Source organism: Brienomyrus brachyistius, chromosome 3 (assembly GCF_023856365.1).
Source record: "Brienomyrus brachyistius isolate T26 chromosome 3, BBRACH_0.4, whole genome shotgun sequence".
In the NCBI taxonomy this organism is placed as follows: Eukaryota; Metazoa; Chordata; class Actinopteri; order Osteoglossiformes; family Mormyridae; genus Brienomyrus; species Brienomyrus brachyistius.
The window spans coordinates 11,166,085-11,183,843 of NC_064535.1; the positions used below are offsets into that span (position 1 = coordinate 11,166,085).

A 17,759-nucleotide genomic window follows, 5' to 3' on the forward strand; every position below is an offset into this window, starting at 1 on the left:
GATGCTCCTTGCCCTGTACTGCCTCGGCCTGGTCTCAGACCTCAGACCCTACTTTTGGACAAGTGGTTAGGGAAAATAGATGGATTACCTCCAAGAGTAAAATTCCCATCCTTTCAGAATTAATTAACCAAATAACCATTTGCTCATTTAACCAAATTACAGAATGCATTTCTTTTCTTAATTGTGTGATTAGCAATGATTGTTCCTCAAAGGTGTCAGGTGTACTTCTTATGTGGTTAATACACCATGTGTCCCTGTCAAACTAGCTGTTAGCCGTCTTTGGAGTCTTTCAGAAATCGGGTGATTATTCTTTTGTTCCCACTTTGTTTCGCAGTTTATGAAGACGTTTAATTATGTACAGTGGCTTCAGGAAAAATTCAGGCCCCTATGTTTTCCAGACTTTGTTGTGTTGTGGACATTGAAAATATATTGAATATATTCTTTCGGTAATGCTTCACGTTAACTGCACCTTCATGGTGCCTTTATAATGCATTCATAGAACATTCAGTGCCCCTACATAATGCATTTATAAGAAGCATGCAAGTATACCTTAACATCCTAACATACCTTAACAGCCTTAATATACACTAAAAACAAACATTACATAATAATAACAAACATTTTCATAATTTAATCTGATAATGTTTGTTATTAATGTATATTAAAGCCGTTGAGGCATTTTAGGATGTTACTGTATAGATACATGCTGACTATGAGTGGTCTATGAATGTATTATGACAGTGCACTGAATGTTCTGTTAATGCGTAATGAATGCTTTATGAAGGTGCGGTTAATGTAAGGTGTTACCATTCTTTCTCATGATTAGTGGACAAACCATACAATTCAGGATATGCAAAATGAAGTATAATATAGCAGAATCTGTCCTGGTTTTCTGAAATGTCCTGAAGCCAGCTAACTTGTTAATCTGTGGCAAGGTGCAGACGTGTGCCTCTTGTGCCACAAAGGAGTCAGTGAAGCAGATGCTAAGCTACTGCATGATGTTGCTGCTGTTAAGATGAACATCTTCTCAGTGTTATTCCTAAAGGCAACAAGGAGATCATAGGGAGCAAGATTATTCAGCCTAATGCTGATGTCCTTCATATATCAAGGCCCTGGGGAATGCAAAGAATCAAAGTTCCTCCAAGCACCATAAAGACGCGGCTAAAATTGTACATCATCCTCATCTCCCAAAGAAGAAAACACTCGGTGTTGCCAGATCTGTCAGCCCCCTGAGAGTAAAGCTTGAAGGAGGTACTCGAAAGGAGCATAATGAACTGCAAGGGACTAATATTCAAGTGTGGGAAGGAGAGCAAAACAGAAAACATGCTTTCAGAAGTGGGTAGCTGAAGATTTGCAAGACAATCTGTGAGGCCTTCGAGTGCTTGACATCGCTAGATCAAACGATGCCGTCAGTAACATCTGGCAGCAGATGAAGTCTCAAGATGGCTGCATCAGATTTTTTTTGGGATACCACAGAGCCACAGACCCAAACCTAATCACGGTGTCAAACCTTATTAACCTATTAACTAATCCCTCCAAGTTGCTTTGAAAGATGCACATAATGACTAATAAATATTTATTAGTGCGGCAATTAAAATATTGATGAATATGTATCAATGCCATCAAAAGCATCAGAAGTATTGATTCTATCATGTATAAAACGGGTTTTCATAGTATCGATTCTAAAGCCTACTCTTCCAGTTCACCTTGAGCACTGAGGCTTTTAGATGACCAAAGCGGATGCTCGTTCTGGGTTACGCCGAGAGCATGGCTATCTCCGTGAATGCCAGAGATGTCCGATCGCCTGAACGAAATGTTCTTTTGTACCAGTTCTTTTCAGTGAACAGATGAAACCAGTTTTCAAATCTAAAGGAATCAAAATTTTTGTACATCCACACATTGCACAGATCATTGTCTTAGATTCTAAAAAATACTAAAAATATTTTAACTTATCATATAAAGCCTTGCTTACTCGCATTTGGTTTTTGTAGACTCTATCTGTAGCCATGTTGCGTTCAGTGCCCGGTACTGATACCCAGACATAGTGATCCATTGTTTAGGTCCTAAGACGGATATAATGTTTCAATTTAAGCATTAAAAAAAAACTGATTCATAAACAAATTTAAGAAATATTTTGTTTATGAGGACTGTCAGTAGAGAAACTATGAGAGCTAAACCACTGATGTATTTTAAAGTTTCATTATATAAGTCGGAAGCCTTGCTAAGCTCCATGGCCTGTTTTAGAAACATTTTCTTACATGCGTTTGTGCTAGTGCAAAGTTTTAATATAAACAGTGGTCAGGAAGGCATGGTGGAGAAGTCATCTGGACTGCTGCTGAAATGGGGGGGCTCGGTGGTGTGTTTGCGTCATTCGATAAAGGAATGTTCAAAACAAATAAGTGAGGCAATATGAGAGTGATCAACCATGCTGTGTGCATAGCGACTGCCATTCCCTGGAAGCACAGGTGGGATAGGTGCATCAAACAAAGTCGTTATAGCTCTTCAGAACCAAAAGGCTTCACTGTAACTGCCAGCCTTATAGAAGTGAAAAGTTATCTTAAATATTTATTGTATTAATAATTTATCATATTTGTCGTATTAGATTTTGGAAATACCAAATGTCTTATAATCCTTCTTTGCATTTTGCTCCCCCCTCCATTGTTTAAGGGGGGTTTGTTATGCTTGAAGTCGAAGAAGGTAATTAAATAGGGGATGGATTTCAGTGTGATGAAAGACAAAAAGAAGCTGCTTAGAATGAATAATTGTTTTGTGAAGTCTCACAGTCTGGAATTTAACTACTAGTTTGTAAAAATACAGAGGAAGCCACCACATAATCACCAGGCACTATTTAGATTAAGTAGCTTGCCCTTTAAAGTCCGTAAAACAAATAACTGAACTCAAGTAAAACATACACACCTTTTTTCTTGCGTAAAATAAATATGCGATTTACTGATACCGTGATGGAAGAAGGAACTGCACACAGACACTTGCTCACGCACTGCTGCGTTAATCAGAGTAACCTCCCAGAATGAGACCTTTTTAGTCCCGAGTGACAGGGTGAGGAATTGTCTAACACTGAAATGTTCTTTTGGCTAGTCTTGGGTCATACAGCTAAGTAACAAGCCACGGGTTGATGGAAAATCCATAGGGTTATTGCTGTACATTAGTTTTATTCGATTTCACCTTTACCGTAAAATAATATGGGCCTGTGTGTAGAGCAGGCCTCCCAGTTCTGGAATTGTCCCCAGCATAACATCGCCCAAGGGGATTACATATCGTCCATGACGGTGATCTATGGCCTTTGCCTCTCTCCCCCTCCCCACATCCATTCTGTGACCTGAGTGTGCCTGTGAGTGCTGTAATTCACTTCTCTATGGATTTTCTGTTATGAGTTGACACCCTAGAACAGCCTTTGGTCTTCACTTGCAAACAGCCTTAAGTCCAGCAAGGCCGGGAGGGGGGCTGGCCTTATATGCCTTTATATGGGCTCTCTAATGTGGGAGAGATTTCCGAACAGAAGGTGAGCGTGACGCTGGAATGTCACGCGCATAGTGAAACAGGCTTACCTTAAGAATTACGTGCCAAAAATAAAGGTTGATGCAGGCTATAAAAACAAAACCCCAAAATTAATATAGACCAGGGTGTGTAATTTCACACCTATGCAAATAAAACCTTCAAGTTTATTTAAACTCACGTGAAACACAAATGTTTGCTTAAGACCATTCCAAAATTCTAATTACATGGTAATTGTGCAAGAAAGAAATGTTGCGTGCAAACATTAAAATTATGCTTAAACCTACATTCATGTTTGATAGCATTTAAACGGAATAAAACGGACTTTATGTGCAGTTCCGTGTTGTCTAGGGGTGCTCCGTTAATTCTGCATGTTAGAATTCTGCACATGTAATTGGAAGGTTGCCGGTTCAGGTCATATGTCTTTAATAACTAAAGTTAAAGCTTAAATTATTCAGATATTAAAGAAATGTGTTTAGTTATGACCCAAGAAAATTTGTTCCCTGTTTGTTTTTGAAACCGTATCACCTGCAAATATTCTGTTTTTATAATCTTATTAAGTATCATGTTACTGGTTGCGGGCATCAAACTGCAATCTGTGCTTCACTAGCTAGGGATGTAGTGTTGTCAACATCATAAGCAGTGTGAGAAAGTCTTTTACTGATTTGTCCCAGCTGCCGTGACACATACATCCCACTGTGTAGTGTGGATAGAGCCTGTTGTATCATTTTCTGTCATACATTTTCCACACGTCTCACTTTGCTGTGTAGCCACATAGCAAAAATCTGTCTGCATCCACCAATGTTGACTCATTACACTAGATTCTTACTTTACCAGAAAAAATATTTGAGAAGTGTGATGTGCAGTTTGTGGGCTATACATTAGAATGTAGCTCAGTAGATTTTTCTTAGCCTTACACTTTGCTGATATAGAGCTTTCTGATGAGAAAGTGATAATATTCATTTTAGCTTGCTAGCAAGATGATGTGGATTAAGGACTTCATGAATTAGGCATGATCTTTTTTCCAAGACTTGACACAGATATGTACCAGCTTTGAATAGATTACATATTTTTGCTGTTTTCTCTCCTCGATCAAGGATATTTCTCTGTTCTAATCTGATTGATTGAGCCACACTGACATACTTAAGATACTCAACGTTTTTTCCGTTATGCTAGTTATGTATCTATACGTATGTATTTTTTCTTTTTCAGGCTGTTCATACCTATAAGCCCCATTTCATTGCAATACATTGTCAAGAGGTGGGCGGAAAGAACTATGAAGAGTCCATGACACATGTGGACAACTTTGTCAAGTAAGAGACTTTTATTTCGTGTGTTATAGTTTCATTACGCGCAAGGGGGAAATCGAGAACACCGTGTTTTCTATGCTTTTCATGGAGGACTGTATAACCCTTAAATGAGGGAACACCGCCCTCTAGTGACAGTAATGATCCAGGTTACATCCGGATAGAAATATGTTTCCCATATTATACTATATTTCTGTTTTCTTTCTCACATAGATTTTGGGTATTATTATCAATTTTAAATAATTGTCTTTCTGCAGTAATTACATACGGTTTTTTTTGTGATTAGTGTTCCCTTGATTTATCCAAACTCGTTACTGTACATCGAAAAGAAAAACATAAAGCGAAATCCTCTATTGTTTTAAATAGGAAAATATAATACGTTTCCAGGCCAACACAAAACCTCAGTTTCCCGAAATATCACTAGAAAGAAAAGCGCCCATATAGGTAAAACACGATCATTTGAAATGATCAATAAAGCCTAATGAAGGATTCTTGTACTAAATTTCTACGTGAACCTGATAGCTGGTACGTTATTATGCGTAACATTGACGGAAAGCATATCGAAAAATCATTATCACTTAATTAATTAATTTATTTGTTTGTTTGTGTGTGTTTGTAGTATATTTTGCAGCTAAAAGCTTTAGTTCGAGGTAACCGAAATTTTGGCATCAAAAATGGCGAAAAAAACGTAAACCGTGTATTGAAGGAACAGTTAAGAAAGCCACAGTTCGAATGCACTTACCCTTTTCTTTCTTCAGAGAGCTGCTGTCCAGCGATGCCATGAAGGAATACAATAAAGCCCGCATCTACCTCGACGAGAACTACAAATCCCAGGAGCATTTCACGGTAAGCCCCAACTGCGCATATGCAGAAGAAATTGTCACTTACTGCCCTTTGTATGCACAAATTTATATAAAAGATATAATTGTCTTCGCTTTGAAAAGTTATGTTTTATGCATGACTTTAGGTCTTTTCCAACTGTCCTTTAGTTTTGAAATTAACAGACATAAGAAAACCTTACGTGAAACCAACGACGGGGAAATTGTTTTTAATGCCACTTAGCAGCCTGTCTGTTGATAAAAGGTATTTGAGGTAGATAACTAAACCACCTCTGGTTACAACTAAAAAAATAATAATAAAAAAAAGGAAAAAACGAACAATTTATTTATTTCCTATATAGTTAATCCTAATCCAAAAAATCGCAGATTCTCGTGACATTTAAAATAATCTCCAGTATTTACACTGTAAAATTAAGACGTCAACGTTAAGTTATTCTTCACGATTATCCAAAACAGACAATATGGAATTTTACCTGCAATATACTGAATGGCCTCTAGATGGTGGTGAATTCCATAGAATGTAATGGTAAACAGTGTTTCGGTAGAATTTAATATAAAACTTGAGTGGAATTCATATTGTGCTTAAACTGATTTAGCCCCAGCAACTTGTGGTTAGGGGTATGTAAAACTAATTGGGGTATCGTTTTTATTTATTTCTCATCACATACAATAGATATGCTCCAATCTGTGGTTAACAGGAAGGTGGAGGTCTGTGTTATTCTTTGGGGCATTTAAATACTGACATAACGTCAAAAAATGAGTTACTGGAGAACTTATGAAATAATATAATTTTGAATGCACAGTTTTTGATTTTTAAGTATTTTCTAACGTTGTAGGTAAAACCTCTGATAATTCTAATGTCGTTGGATAAAGTGACCAGTAGGTGGTGCCATACGCACTATTATTATTATTATTATTATTATTATTATTATTATTGATTGGAAATTGGAAATGCCAGTGAGCAAAGTGTATAATAGTTATACATATAGTTATTTAAAAAGTCAGTTTATAATAAAGTGAATTATTTCAATTAAGATTTATATATTTTTTGGATTATACTTTTTTCCTTTCAATATTCTGCATAATGCAATTATATTTGTGCTCCTTGCTTTTTATCCCCTTAAGAGTAAATTAAGGTGTTGGGGTGGGGGGGGTGGACTGTAGCATTTTCTCCTGAGCTTATAAAAAGAAGAGATAGGAGGCTGTTGCGGGAAATAGGAAGTGTTTTATGAAGTCTTTAGCAAATTAGTAATTCAGCGGTAATTGTGCAGCCCTGTCTGTTTCAATTGATGTCTTAATGTTTTCTGTAAAGGTGTGACATCCTGCCAGTTACTTGTCACAGTTGCTCGGGAAATCATGCCATTGAAAAGTCAGGTGCAGTAATTATATATCGTATAAAATTAGCTGGTTGACACCATGTTAGTCATTTTTTGTTTAATTTTATGGTATATAGTTTGTTTTACAATAGTGCTTGCCTTTTGGTTTTATCAGTGACAGAGAAATGTAATTCATATCTTAAGCTTTTACCTTTACCGTTAAATACAAGCATTATGAACTGCTTTCTGTTCAGCTGCTGATTTTACTCCAGAAAAAAAAGATTCATATTTGTTTGTCATTCTTCGATTTTCTTTGTCCTGGGTAATTATTTGTTGTCTGCTGTTCTGGTCAATTTTCAGATAACGCTAGTGGAACACTTTGTGGGTGCTTGCCTGAACAAAAATACCTTTTTTTTCTTTTCTTTTTTTTTTGTAGTAATGTGAAACGGCTAAGATCCTAATCATAAAGTACCATAGAGACATTCATCAATGACATGTTTTTGTCTCTCTTTTTTCCTTATTTCGTTCTAGTTTTCCTTAAAAACAGTATCGGTTGGTTATGTTCTGGTCAGGGGCTGATTCGGGAATCAGTGGGAGTCCCTTTTCCGTTAGGACTGGGATGAGTAGACCGCTCGGGAGTCTCTCTCATCCCGCTCAAACCTAGCAAGAAGCTTCCCTCTGGGCCTCGACGCTCCCTCTAAAGGGTATTGATTAGGCCAGCCTAACCTCCATAGGAACCATGCCTATAATTTAAGCAGCCACCACTGTGAAGCGGAGAAAAGCCATCCATTGTGGCTGTCATGTGCAGCATATTAATAGAGAGGGACGCAACGTTAACGTCGCCTGCTGTGTCTTCGGGAAGGGGCTAAATGGGAAAAGAATTGGTATGTCCCTTATTGCCTGGAGTAGTCTTCTGTTTTACAGCACTGTTAAGGTATACAGCAGGTAAAATGTCAATTAGGGAGGCCTGCCCTGATCACTCAACTCTCTATCCACTCATTCCAGGCCATTAATATTTATAATTCAGCAGCAAGGGCCTGGACTGTAATGTGTAATGATGTGAGCTAATATCTCCACTTATTAAAAATCAGACTACAGTATGTGCATCTCAAGATGCTTTATTGCATATGGCCAGATGAACAAGTGCCTGTTGCTTCCCTTAATACATACACAGTAGGAGGGAATAATTACAGTGGGTTTATTAAAATGTGGGTTGTATAGTGGATAAGTGGGAAACCCTGTTGCCTCAATGCCCTAGAGCTGGGGGTTCAAATTGTGCTTCTGTACTGTGTGTGGAATTTGCATGTTCTTTCTATATCCCCTGGGCTTTCTGTGGGTACTCTGCTTTCTCGCAGTCCAGAGACATGCAGTTAAGCTAAACGGTCACTATAAATTTTCCTGGGTGCTCTATGCATACTGGGGTAGGATTTCAGGCCACCTCCCACCAACCCTGACCAGGATAAGTGGTTGGAGGATGGATAGATTGAAGGATGGATGGATGGATGGATGGACGGATGGATGGTTGGATGGATGGATGGATGTTCCGATGTGAGCTTGCTCTCTCATCAGTCCAGCATGCTTATAGAAAGTGTGCTGTGATAGAGCTTTCTGTCAATGAACAAAAATTATGTAACATTAAAGATTCCAGCAGATGCTGTTATAGTACTTTTCAGCACAGTGTGTAGCCTACATTTTTAAACCTAAAATCTTTAGCCCCAAAAATGGCTTGCTCTCATAGAAAAGATAAAAGGCATAGATACGCACACACAACTGTAGTTCATTGTCAGATATACAGAAAACTGCATTTTTCATGTCTACTCTTGTCACCCATCATTTGCACCATTACATATGCACCATATAGACCGAGTATATAGCCTCTCCCCAGGTTATGACGGTGTTACATTCCGATAAACCTCACTTAAGGCGAAAATGCATTTTAATACAGTACACCGAACCTAGCAAACATTATATTCTACCCTAGCCTGCCTTGAAAATGCTTAGAACACTAAGCATTCGCCTGCAATTAGGCAAAACGTAAAACGTGTTTTATAATAAACTGTTGAATATGTCATGTAATTTATTGTATAGTGTACTGAAAGTGAAAAACATTTACCCTGCGTAAAGTCGAAATATCGTAACACGGACCATCGTAACCCAGGGAGCGTCTGTAAATATCTTCCCGTACTTATACAGAGACCAGCTGGCCCAGAAGGCTGAGGTAAATGGGCATTTGAGCTATAAGAGGAATACAATGGTTAACTCTTTATCAAGCCTAATGACACTGCTTTCCTCATGTCTCTCTTTAAGGAGGGCCCTGACAGTGAAAAAGTGTTCCAGCTCCTGGTGACTGTTAAAATCAGTCGCAGTTATCCCCCAGCACGTTCCGCAGCTTGGGCAGATTAGGGGGATGTCAGGATCTGCCAGCAAACTTGCAGCCTGAGGTTGAACCCTAATTCTTACCCTGACACGTCTCAGTATTGCAATAACCAAAGACATGCTTAGCTACACAAGTCCACAAGCATTTATGGTCGGCACGCTGACAGGTGCTGTGCTTGTGCGGCTCAACAGCGGCCTGCGTTCTGTCCGTGGTGGCAATGCTGTGGTCCTGTCCACCTTTTTTGCCTCAACTTCTGTCGTATACATAAAACTAGCATGAGATCATGTGTGGTGTTGGAGAGGAAGAGGTCACGGTAGAGTGGTTTGCATGATGTCATATAAAGACGAAAGTCAGGATGGCTGTAAATAGAATGTTGTGAAAATAATGAAAGTTGGGTGTGAACTCTGGGGTCCTGCACACTGTCCATGGTTTTGCTCCTTCCCAGCTGCCGGTAAAGAGCTGGGAGGAAGTAAAAAGGTGGACTGTCTGGTAGGGAGCTGGGAAAGAGCAAAAAGGTGGACCGTCTGTGGATCTGCGGGAACCAGGTTGGGAAGCACTTAGCTAGAGGATAGTGTGCCATCGCATTTACTTATTTTGCAGATGCTTTCGTCCTAAGTGACATGAAGTGAGAAAGCCGGGTCACACGGTGTCCCTGGAGCAATTCAGGTTGAGGACCTTACTGAAGGACCGAATGATAGCGTCACTTTGCCAGCCATGGGATTTGAATCAATGATCATCTGATGACTGGCTTGGAATCTTAACCCACAGAGCCACACAGTAAATGGTATTTGGTCGATACTATCAGGTTCTGACAACTTATTGATAACTGAACAGTGTCCAATTAGCGTCGTTCTGCCCGTCTCCGTCCACAAACAGCACTGCCCCCAAACACATACACACTTTGGTTTTTCAGGACATCAGTGGCCTGGAAAAAAAAATATGTGGGGTGGTAGGTTTACCGGGGGCCGAAGGATCTCGATGGGGAGTAAATCAGTCCGGTTCGGGAGGGGTCGGCCGGAGCAGATAATGATGTGATTCCAGCGCATGGGAGCCCACCACGCCCCACTCCCTACATTATGATGTGCGGCCCTCAGCCGGCGAGGGGCAACGTGAAGGTGAAACTGTCATATCGATCTTTTTAGCGCTAAAATATGAGCCACTTTAGTCCGCTCCCCAGCGCAGTGATGTGAAAAATAATAACTTGGATCCAAATTAAAAATATTGATCGCTGAGAAGGTGTTGAGAGCAAATAAACACCCGCTGAAGGTCCACCCCCCCCTTCCCCCCTACTAGCCCATGGGTGGGGTCAGGGCTACAGTGCACTGGGCAGTAAACATGCCCGCCTGTTTGCGTCCCCACTCTCATTTTGGCTCTCCGCATTGATTTTTTTTTTTCACTGCCATCCATGCTACCACATATGCACAGGGCACCTTCCTCAACCTCTCACTCCAAAACCCCCTCCCCTCACCCCCCACCCCCTCCCTTTTCTGCCAGATAGTTAGTTCTTCATCTCTGGCTGGATCGTTTCCGACGAGATGCCAATGAGTTGTTGTTAATCCACTCGTCCATTGATCGATCGGCCCCCGACTCAATAAACTTGCATTAGCTGGCTTTTATTTAGGACCTTCCGTCATAATTTTTTGTACATTTAAGCCTGACTTTTTTATTTCCACCGTAACGGATGAGATGACTGCAGGCCGTCATATGTGTGGGAAAACAATTGCTGCGAGGTTAATTTTATCGCCGGCTCCATGCATTTTTAACTAGGCGGTACATGTTTGTGCCTGGGTGTTGATAAATGGACGTTCCTACATGGCAGGAATGAGAATGAGGGAGAGGCCGTGCACTGTAAAGAGGAGGAGAAGGAGCAGGCGACATGGAAAATTTAAACAGATTATTTGACATGCCGTTCTTTTTTTTTTTTTTTTTTTATTATTGTGTTATGCCCCCCCCCCCCCAGGTTGTCTGGACTGTCTTGTTGATCCTGGAGCCCTTGTCTTGCAGTCTTTACCACTTTATTTGCTATGTGCGGTAATTGCTGAATGTCGTGTCCCCAGGGTGTTCGTGTTTAAACGCAGTGTCAGATACCTGCGGCTCCCCATTCTGTTGTGCCTTCAGAGCCATAAGTGGCCCTTCCAATCCGGCGTGTCATTGATTGGCTTAAGCGGCAGCAGCTGCCGGCGATCTGTTTGAATAAAATGGAGGACAGCTGCGCGTGAAGTGAGACACAGCGCTGATACAGATCTGTCACTGAATGTGAAGACGCTGGCATCGACACTCGCACATTAAGCTACTTGTTAGACGTGGACTGGACTGAAACTGGAGCCGTCATGAGTGCAGTTTAGGTCCTACCTGGGCTCCCCTGTTTCTTACTATAAGAAATGCACTGTCCTTGCTCCCTAAGCCTTAATCATGCGGTTTCCATTTACGTATTGATTCCTCTGCCGCTTCATTTGCATGTCCCTGCTGACCCTGGCAGACACCAGCCATTATTCTCCCATTAGCTAATCTCTCTGGTTTGATTTCCATAATCCCCCACTATTTAAACTTTGCACAGCCCCTTGTCCCAGAAGAGGAGGAAAAAAATCCACACTGTCCCCTAACCTCACACCCACCTCTGTCCAGCTGGACAAAGGCTTTTTCCATCAGACTTCCTGGATGTCCCCAGACCCAGCCATATTCTCAGGTTTTAAAGGGTTTGCTCCTTGTGCGGGACCCCGTCAAAGTACCCCATGTGTGTTCCCTGCATTTCCTCTGGATAATCAAGTTTCCTGCCATAGTTAAAAAAAAAAAAGCAAGTGAATTGTCTATGATTGTTTGTGCGAGCACATGCCCTGCAATAGACTTCCTGGTTCACTGTAACCCTGCACTGGAGAGACTAATAATAATAAAACCCTATCCATATATTTTCTCTAATACTTACAAGTCAAAATTGGATAGTAAAATAATTAAAAACTTAACCAGCACTTCAGAATAATTCTTCTGCCCATTGAAAAGAAATGTTGCCAGGAAATTGTCTATAATTCATTATTTCAGTATCCTTGCTCATTGTTAAGGAATCTTTTAGACTGTGCTACAGTACTGCTGTCTAGGCAGCTCTCTAATAAACTGCTTTTTAATTATTACATAGTATGAGAACTGCAGCCATTATTTTATTTACTTTAATTTGCAGTTTATAATAGCACTTTGGAATGAGGGTTTTGATCTTATTAACTAAAAACAATGATCTCCCATGGCGTATCATTGTTAGTTTCTTTTAGCGCTAAAGATTTGTAACTTTAATGCGTAAGCCCGTTTCCGCTATATTGCATTTTAAAAGCATTTGAATTTTTTTTCAACACTCCTGGCATGCTACGTCTCAACATTACAGCATATAGATGCACTTCCTGTATGCGTGGATGCCATAAAATTATTGTATCCCCTTAAAAGGTTTTTTTAATTATGTGAAACTGACTTTGCTTACCCTTGATTGGGAAGATTCGTGAGTGCTGGGGTTTCTGGGTAACCGGGCAGCCTCCATCAACATTATTAATGCGCCTAAGAGTGGTTTAATGCACAGCACAACCATTATGCATGCTAGTGGTGGTTTTGTGAGGACTCTGGGGGGGAATTGAACTGTGCTCTGCTCCCTCACCTATTGCTTTTATGGTAGACCCCCCCCCCCCAATCAAGTCGCATTATGGACCCAGCCTCTTCTCCATCTCACATGCCTCTGAAATAATTCCGACTGCTCTACCTCAAGTGTGGAAAAAAGTATTGGGTTAGCAGATTCTAATTGATTCCCTTAAAATTCTCACTGACTGCCCCATTGATTGTGGAAGCGAGCCCCGAAACTAGCTGATAATTAATAAGGCGAGCTACACAAACGCAAGTCAACAAGCCCAGTGATGGATCACAAGCTGGCCGATCTGGAAAGTACTTCAGCTTTCGCTCCACAGTGCTCAGTGTCCATTAACCAGCCCCATTAACAATGCAGAGCAGTGCCCATGCTAATTAAATGCACAAAGGTTGCCTTTGTTTTAAATGCAAAGTGTTTTTATTTATTCATTATTGACAGTAATTTAAAAATTCATTAAGCTGTGGCATTGAGGGCGAAGTACTGCCATGTCATTGTGTGATGAACGGCTCTTCTGTGGTTCAGGGTGTCCTAGAATAAGGACAAGAAGGGTTATGGTTTTTATTTTTTCTTTTATACAGCAGCAAAGGAAATGCCATCAAGGCCCCTAGTGGTGAAGAGGTGCAATTGCACTGCAGGAAACATTTTTGTGGAAAGGAATTTCTATGTGATTTACTACCAAAGATCATGATTTACTATTTCGAACTCAATTTTCTGAGCATATGCAATAAAATAGCAAACTGATTTAGTGTTCTTCAGAATTATTGCTGTTATGATGAACCTTGTGTTTTGCAGTCCAATACTTGCTATAGTGATGGTTGGCGTGAAGGGATCTGATTTACCTTATCCCGACTACAGATAACTGCAAATACCAACGTCGTTTTTACACCGACATGTACGCCTCCCTATGCTGGTCCCAGTAAGTTTCATATCCTGCTCAGTTATTTTTTTGCCTAACTGGACAACCAATTCTTTATTTATGTGTTTATTTCATTTATGGGATGAAAGTAGTCTTTGACCTTACACATCCCTGTCAAAACCCAGCCAATCATGCAATTATATTTGCCTCGAAAGCCAGAGTAGACCTGGTTTTATAGATAACATTTAGTTAGAAGGTTGATAGGACAGGTGGTAGGACTACCCATAAAATTTAGCAGTTCACATATAAGGGAAAATATCCTTATTGCCTCACCCTACTCAATGAGATTAAATACAAGGTCATCTGAGAATATCCTCGTAATCTCAGACACATTCTACGTGGTATCCTCTTTCTCTTAAAAAAAATCTCGTCACTTATTTTGCTGTGGTTCTTCTTGTGTCATGGTACTTGATTTTGAAACTTAACCCCTTTGTAATTTATAAAAAGTTAAAGGTAGATTAACTTTGTTGTCAGTGACTCCTGGTTATTCTTTGTTTTTTGAGATTTTGAGAGCCTGAAACCTATCATTAAGTCATTTTGCTTGTGCATGTATTGAACAATTGAATTGTTCCAATGGTTCTGAAAGATGATCAATTGATGAAGTTCGTTCCTAATGCAATGATGCAACATGCAAATTGTAATTATCTTCATGAGAATAGCATTGCATAGCTGCTCAGCCCATTAATCTGTTGGTCATCTGATCTCAGGTCTGACGCTAAATTACAGAAGCACTGGTAACACTGTCAGCATGTTTACAGGAAGCTACACTGGTTTGCCATGTTTTCCCATGATGCTTAGCAATTTTAATGGACTCGTTATTTATAGATTTATTAATGAGATTATACGATGTAATGATTTCATTTGGGTCTATGCTTACACGTACTGTACAGGAGAGTGAACTTCTGTGGCCTCATCATGATTTAGACTTCCTTAAGCAGCCTGAAGGAGGAGGTTAAGGCTACAGTGATTTATTTAATGCTAACCATCACAATTACTTTAAGGGCTTTTCAAAAACCAGGAAGAAACGGAGCAAAAAAATAATCAAATAACACAATTACTGCTGGATTTCATTCGAGAGTTAAGTGCATTTTTATTGTCCAACTTTTTTTTTCCTTATTCCCTCCATTTTTCCTCTTCTTTAGCAAGCATTCCCTCCCTGCCAGTTTTCATCTAATATTGCAGTAATTGAGTTTGCTGCAACAAATCAAATTTCTTCAATTGGGTTATCCTCTTCTGAAATTGGAGAGCAATCCTGGCAGTCAGGGGCCGGGAGTTAATCTGCTTTTGTTAAGCCCCCGGTGGCAGTGACTGCAACAGGATTGCACCAGTTAAAACATTCTGCTGTCACCGTGGACATGGTGTAATTTCTCCCCGATCCCTTGTGCAAATAATGACATTTGAATCGAGCATTAACAGGCTTAATTACTTTAAAATTGTCATTTTAATTTACACTGATATAGTATTGATCATACAAGCAGAGATGAAGCTGCTCAGTGGAGCGGATGATGTGGAATTAAGCAGTAAAGGGTCCTCTTGGGGCCGGAGCTCGTCCTGCTTCAGCCAGAAGAGGAATGATATTTCTCTGTAATGAACTGGCAGCATGCAGAGACATGAATCTTTGGCCTGCTGGAAAAGAAGAGAAATAATGGGGTTTGGGAAACCGTCGCTGGATATTCATTCACTGCCATGCACCAATTCTCCTGTGATTCATCTGGCCCACCGCAGCGTATTTACCCGGCAGATTCGGCTTCTCTGACCTTTTCCGGCTAAGTGTATATATATCCACGTCCGGTGGGAGTGCCCCGGGCAGGTGGCATGTGGGCAAGGGGAAGATAGCTATTTTCTTTATGAGCCAAATTTCACTTGAGGGAGCCATCAGCCGGTAATCCAAACATCCCCAACAGCAAATGTGTCTGTCTGTGATTTCCCTTCCTCTTCATTGATGAATTCAAGAAGAAAGATACTTCAGCTGAGATATATATATATCTTTTACAACGCAACAGTGCGATTTAGCAGTACTAAATTCGAATGAAAAACTTTACTGCTGCCACTTTCTCATATTAAAAATAAACAAACGGTACAGACAAACAAGGTGCCCACATATTCCCCCTCCTGCAACTCTGTCATGGCTTCAGCCCGAGCAGTAAGTTATCAGTGAAAGGCAGTTTCTAACTAATGGACTTTGCATATAAATCAATGGGTGTCAGAACATTCCACTTGAAAACGTTTTTATTTGATCTGTGGGTTGAGTATTCTTTATGTTTGATGGCCTGGAACGGCAGTACAGAGGAACAGTACACACTTGTTGGTTTCTGGTATGAGTAGGATGATAAATGTCACGCGTGTACCCTGCTTGCGCTGTGCGTTTAGTGCGCCATTGTTTGTTTACGCAGAAGCTTTAAAGTCACTTGTTAAGTGACTGTATTCAGTTCACACCAGGGTTTAAACTTTGTCTTAATGTCAGTTTGGCTGTTGTGCATCAGATTCCATTTCTCGAAGGTATCATGTGACCTCACAAACCCCACCGTTACTTTCTTTATACTCGACGGAGAATACAGTGCCGTGCTGTAATCACTGCAAACGGAGCAACGCATCATGCGGTGCCGTTATCCCGTGAGTGTTTATCGAAGGTGACTGTCATCGTTTAATTTTCCTCCTACATTTAGACTAAAGGAAACACCGTGAAAGCAGGCTTTTGAGCAATGTAAATTAGGACTGTCAAGATGGAAGTCGAGGAAATATATAGTTGAATAACTGCATTAATTAACTATATGGTCGGCTCCATCTTTGTCTGTGGGCAGGCATCTGTTTTACCACATTTATTTTACTTCAGTGTCAAGAAGCAGAGCCTGTTTTTATGATGAAGTCTCAGTATTGCTTAATATCTGGAAGGAGAACCTTCTGGTGTTAAGCCCTGAGATACTGTTGATGCTCTAATATGCATAATGGTCTCGGTAGTTCATAGGATGTTCCTGCTCGGGTTCCCTTAGCTCACCATCTCCCTCCATCATCTAGTCACCTTTCTGTGTTCTTTGCAGTTGGGCTATTCTTTATCATTAAAAAGAATAGCAGACACTGTGAAAAATATTCTTGTTTGATTTCATAGTATAGCCATGCCCTGGTATCTCAGACAGGGCTTTATTGTGGGTAGCGTCCTTCCTATCTCGGCATCTGGTAAGCTGTGTGTTTCTGAATTCTTACTGTCATTGGTTTTAATATATTTGAAATAATCTGCGGTAAGAGAATATCTTTATAGGCCTAATTTGATTTAGAGAGCATATCGCAACATGTTTTACATCTGCTTGGCAGGATATAAATGAAGCATAAGAAATTAAATGTCCACATGCTTGGAATTTGTAGTCATATGCCAAACATTCTTGGTGAATGATTTCTGTATTTCAACCTTTGAAGACTCCTGACACTTCAGTGCTATCCCTTAAAAACAAATTAGTGTCATGCGCTGTCTCCCATGTGATTATTCAAGATGAATGCACTTCACATCACCAAAATTGTTTTAGCTTTTCATTTTCTAACAATATTAAGCATGCATAGGGCAATTGATTTCAAGTGGCTCCTAAAGGGTTCCGGATGAACCATCCCTTTGTTTTACCTCCATCTCTTTTGGCCCAAGAAAGACTGTGGATCTTTAGTTATGGCTGGCTCCATGACCTCCCATAATGAGGTCTTTCTTCCCAATCGTGGAGACTTTTAAGTCAATATTTTTTGGAAGAACTACTACTGCTTCTCAGATGACAACCGTCAACTGTACAGTTGGATGGTAACCGTGTGTGAAACTGGGGGCTGCTGTCACCTTGCGGTTCTGCTAACATTATTTTTTTGGCAGTGTGTTGTATGTGTTTTCTATTATTTTT

General features: G+C 40.2%; 1 protein-coding gene across 3 annotated transcripts in view; it reads left to right on the forward strand.

Annotated features, from left to right (window-relative positions):
- LOC125738681 (inositol polyphosphate-5-phosphatase A) overlaps positions 1 to 17,759 on the forward strand; it is a 118,238-nt gene that overhangs the window by 36,386 nt on the left and 64,093 nt on the right. For all 3 annotated transcript variants that reach the window (XM_049007879.1, XM_049007877.1, XM_049007878.1), the window contains exons 3-4: positions 4,726 to 4,826; positions 5,579 to 5,666. In XM_049007879.1, coding sequence (XP_048863836.1) covers positions 4,726 to 4,826; positions 5,579 to 5,666 — 189 coding nt within the window. The remainder of the gene's footprint in view (positions 1 to 4,725; positions 4,827 to 5,578; positions 5,667 to 17,759) is intronic.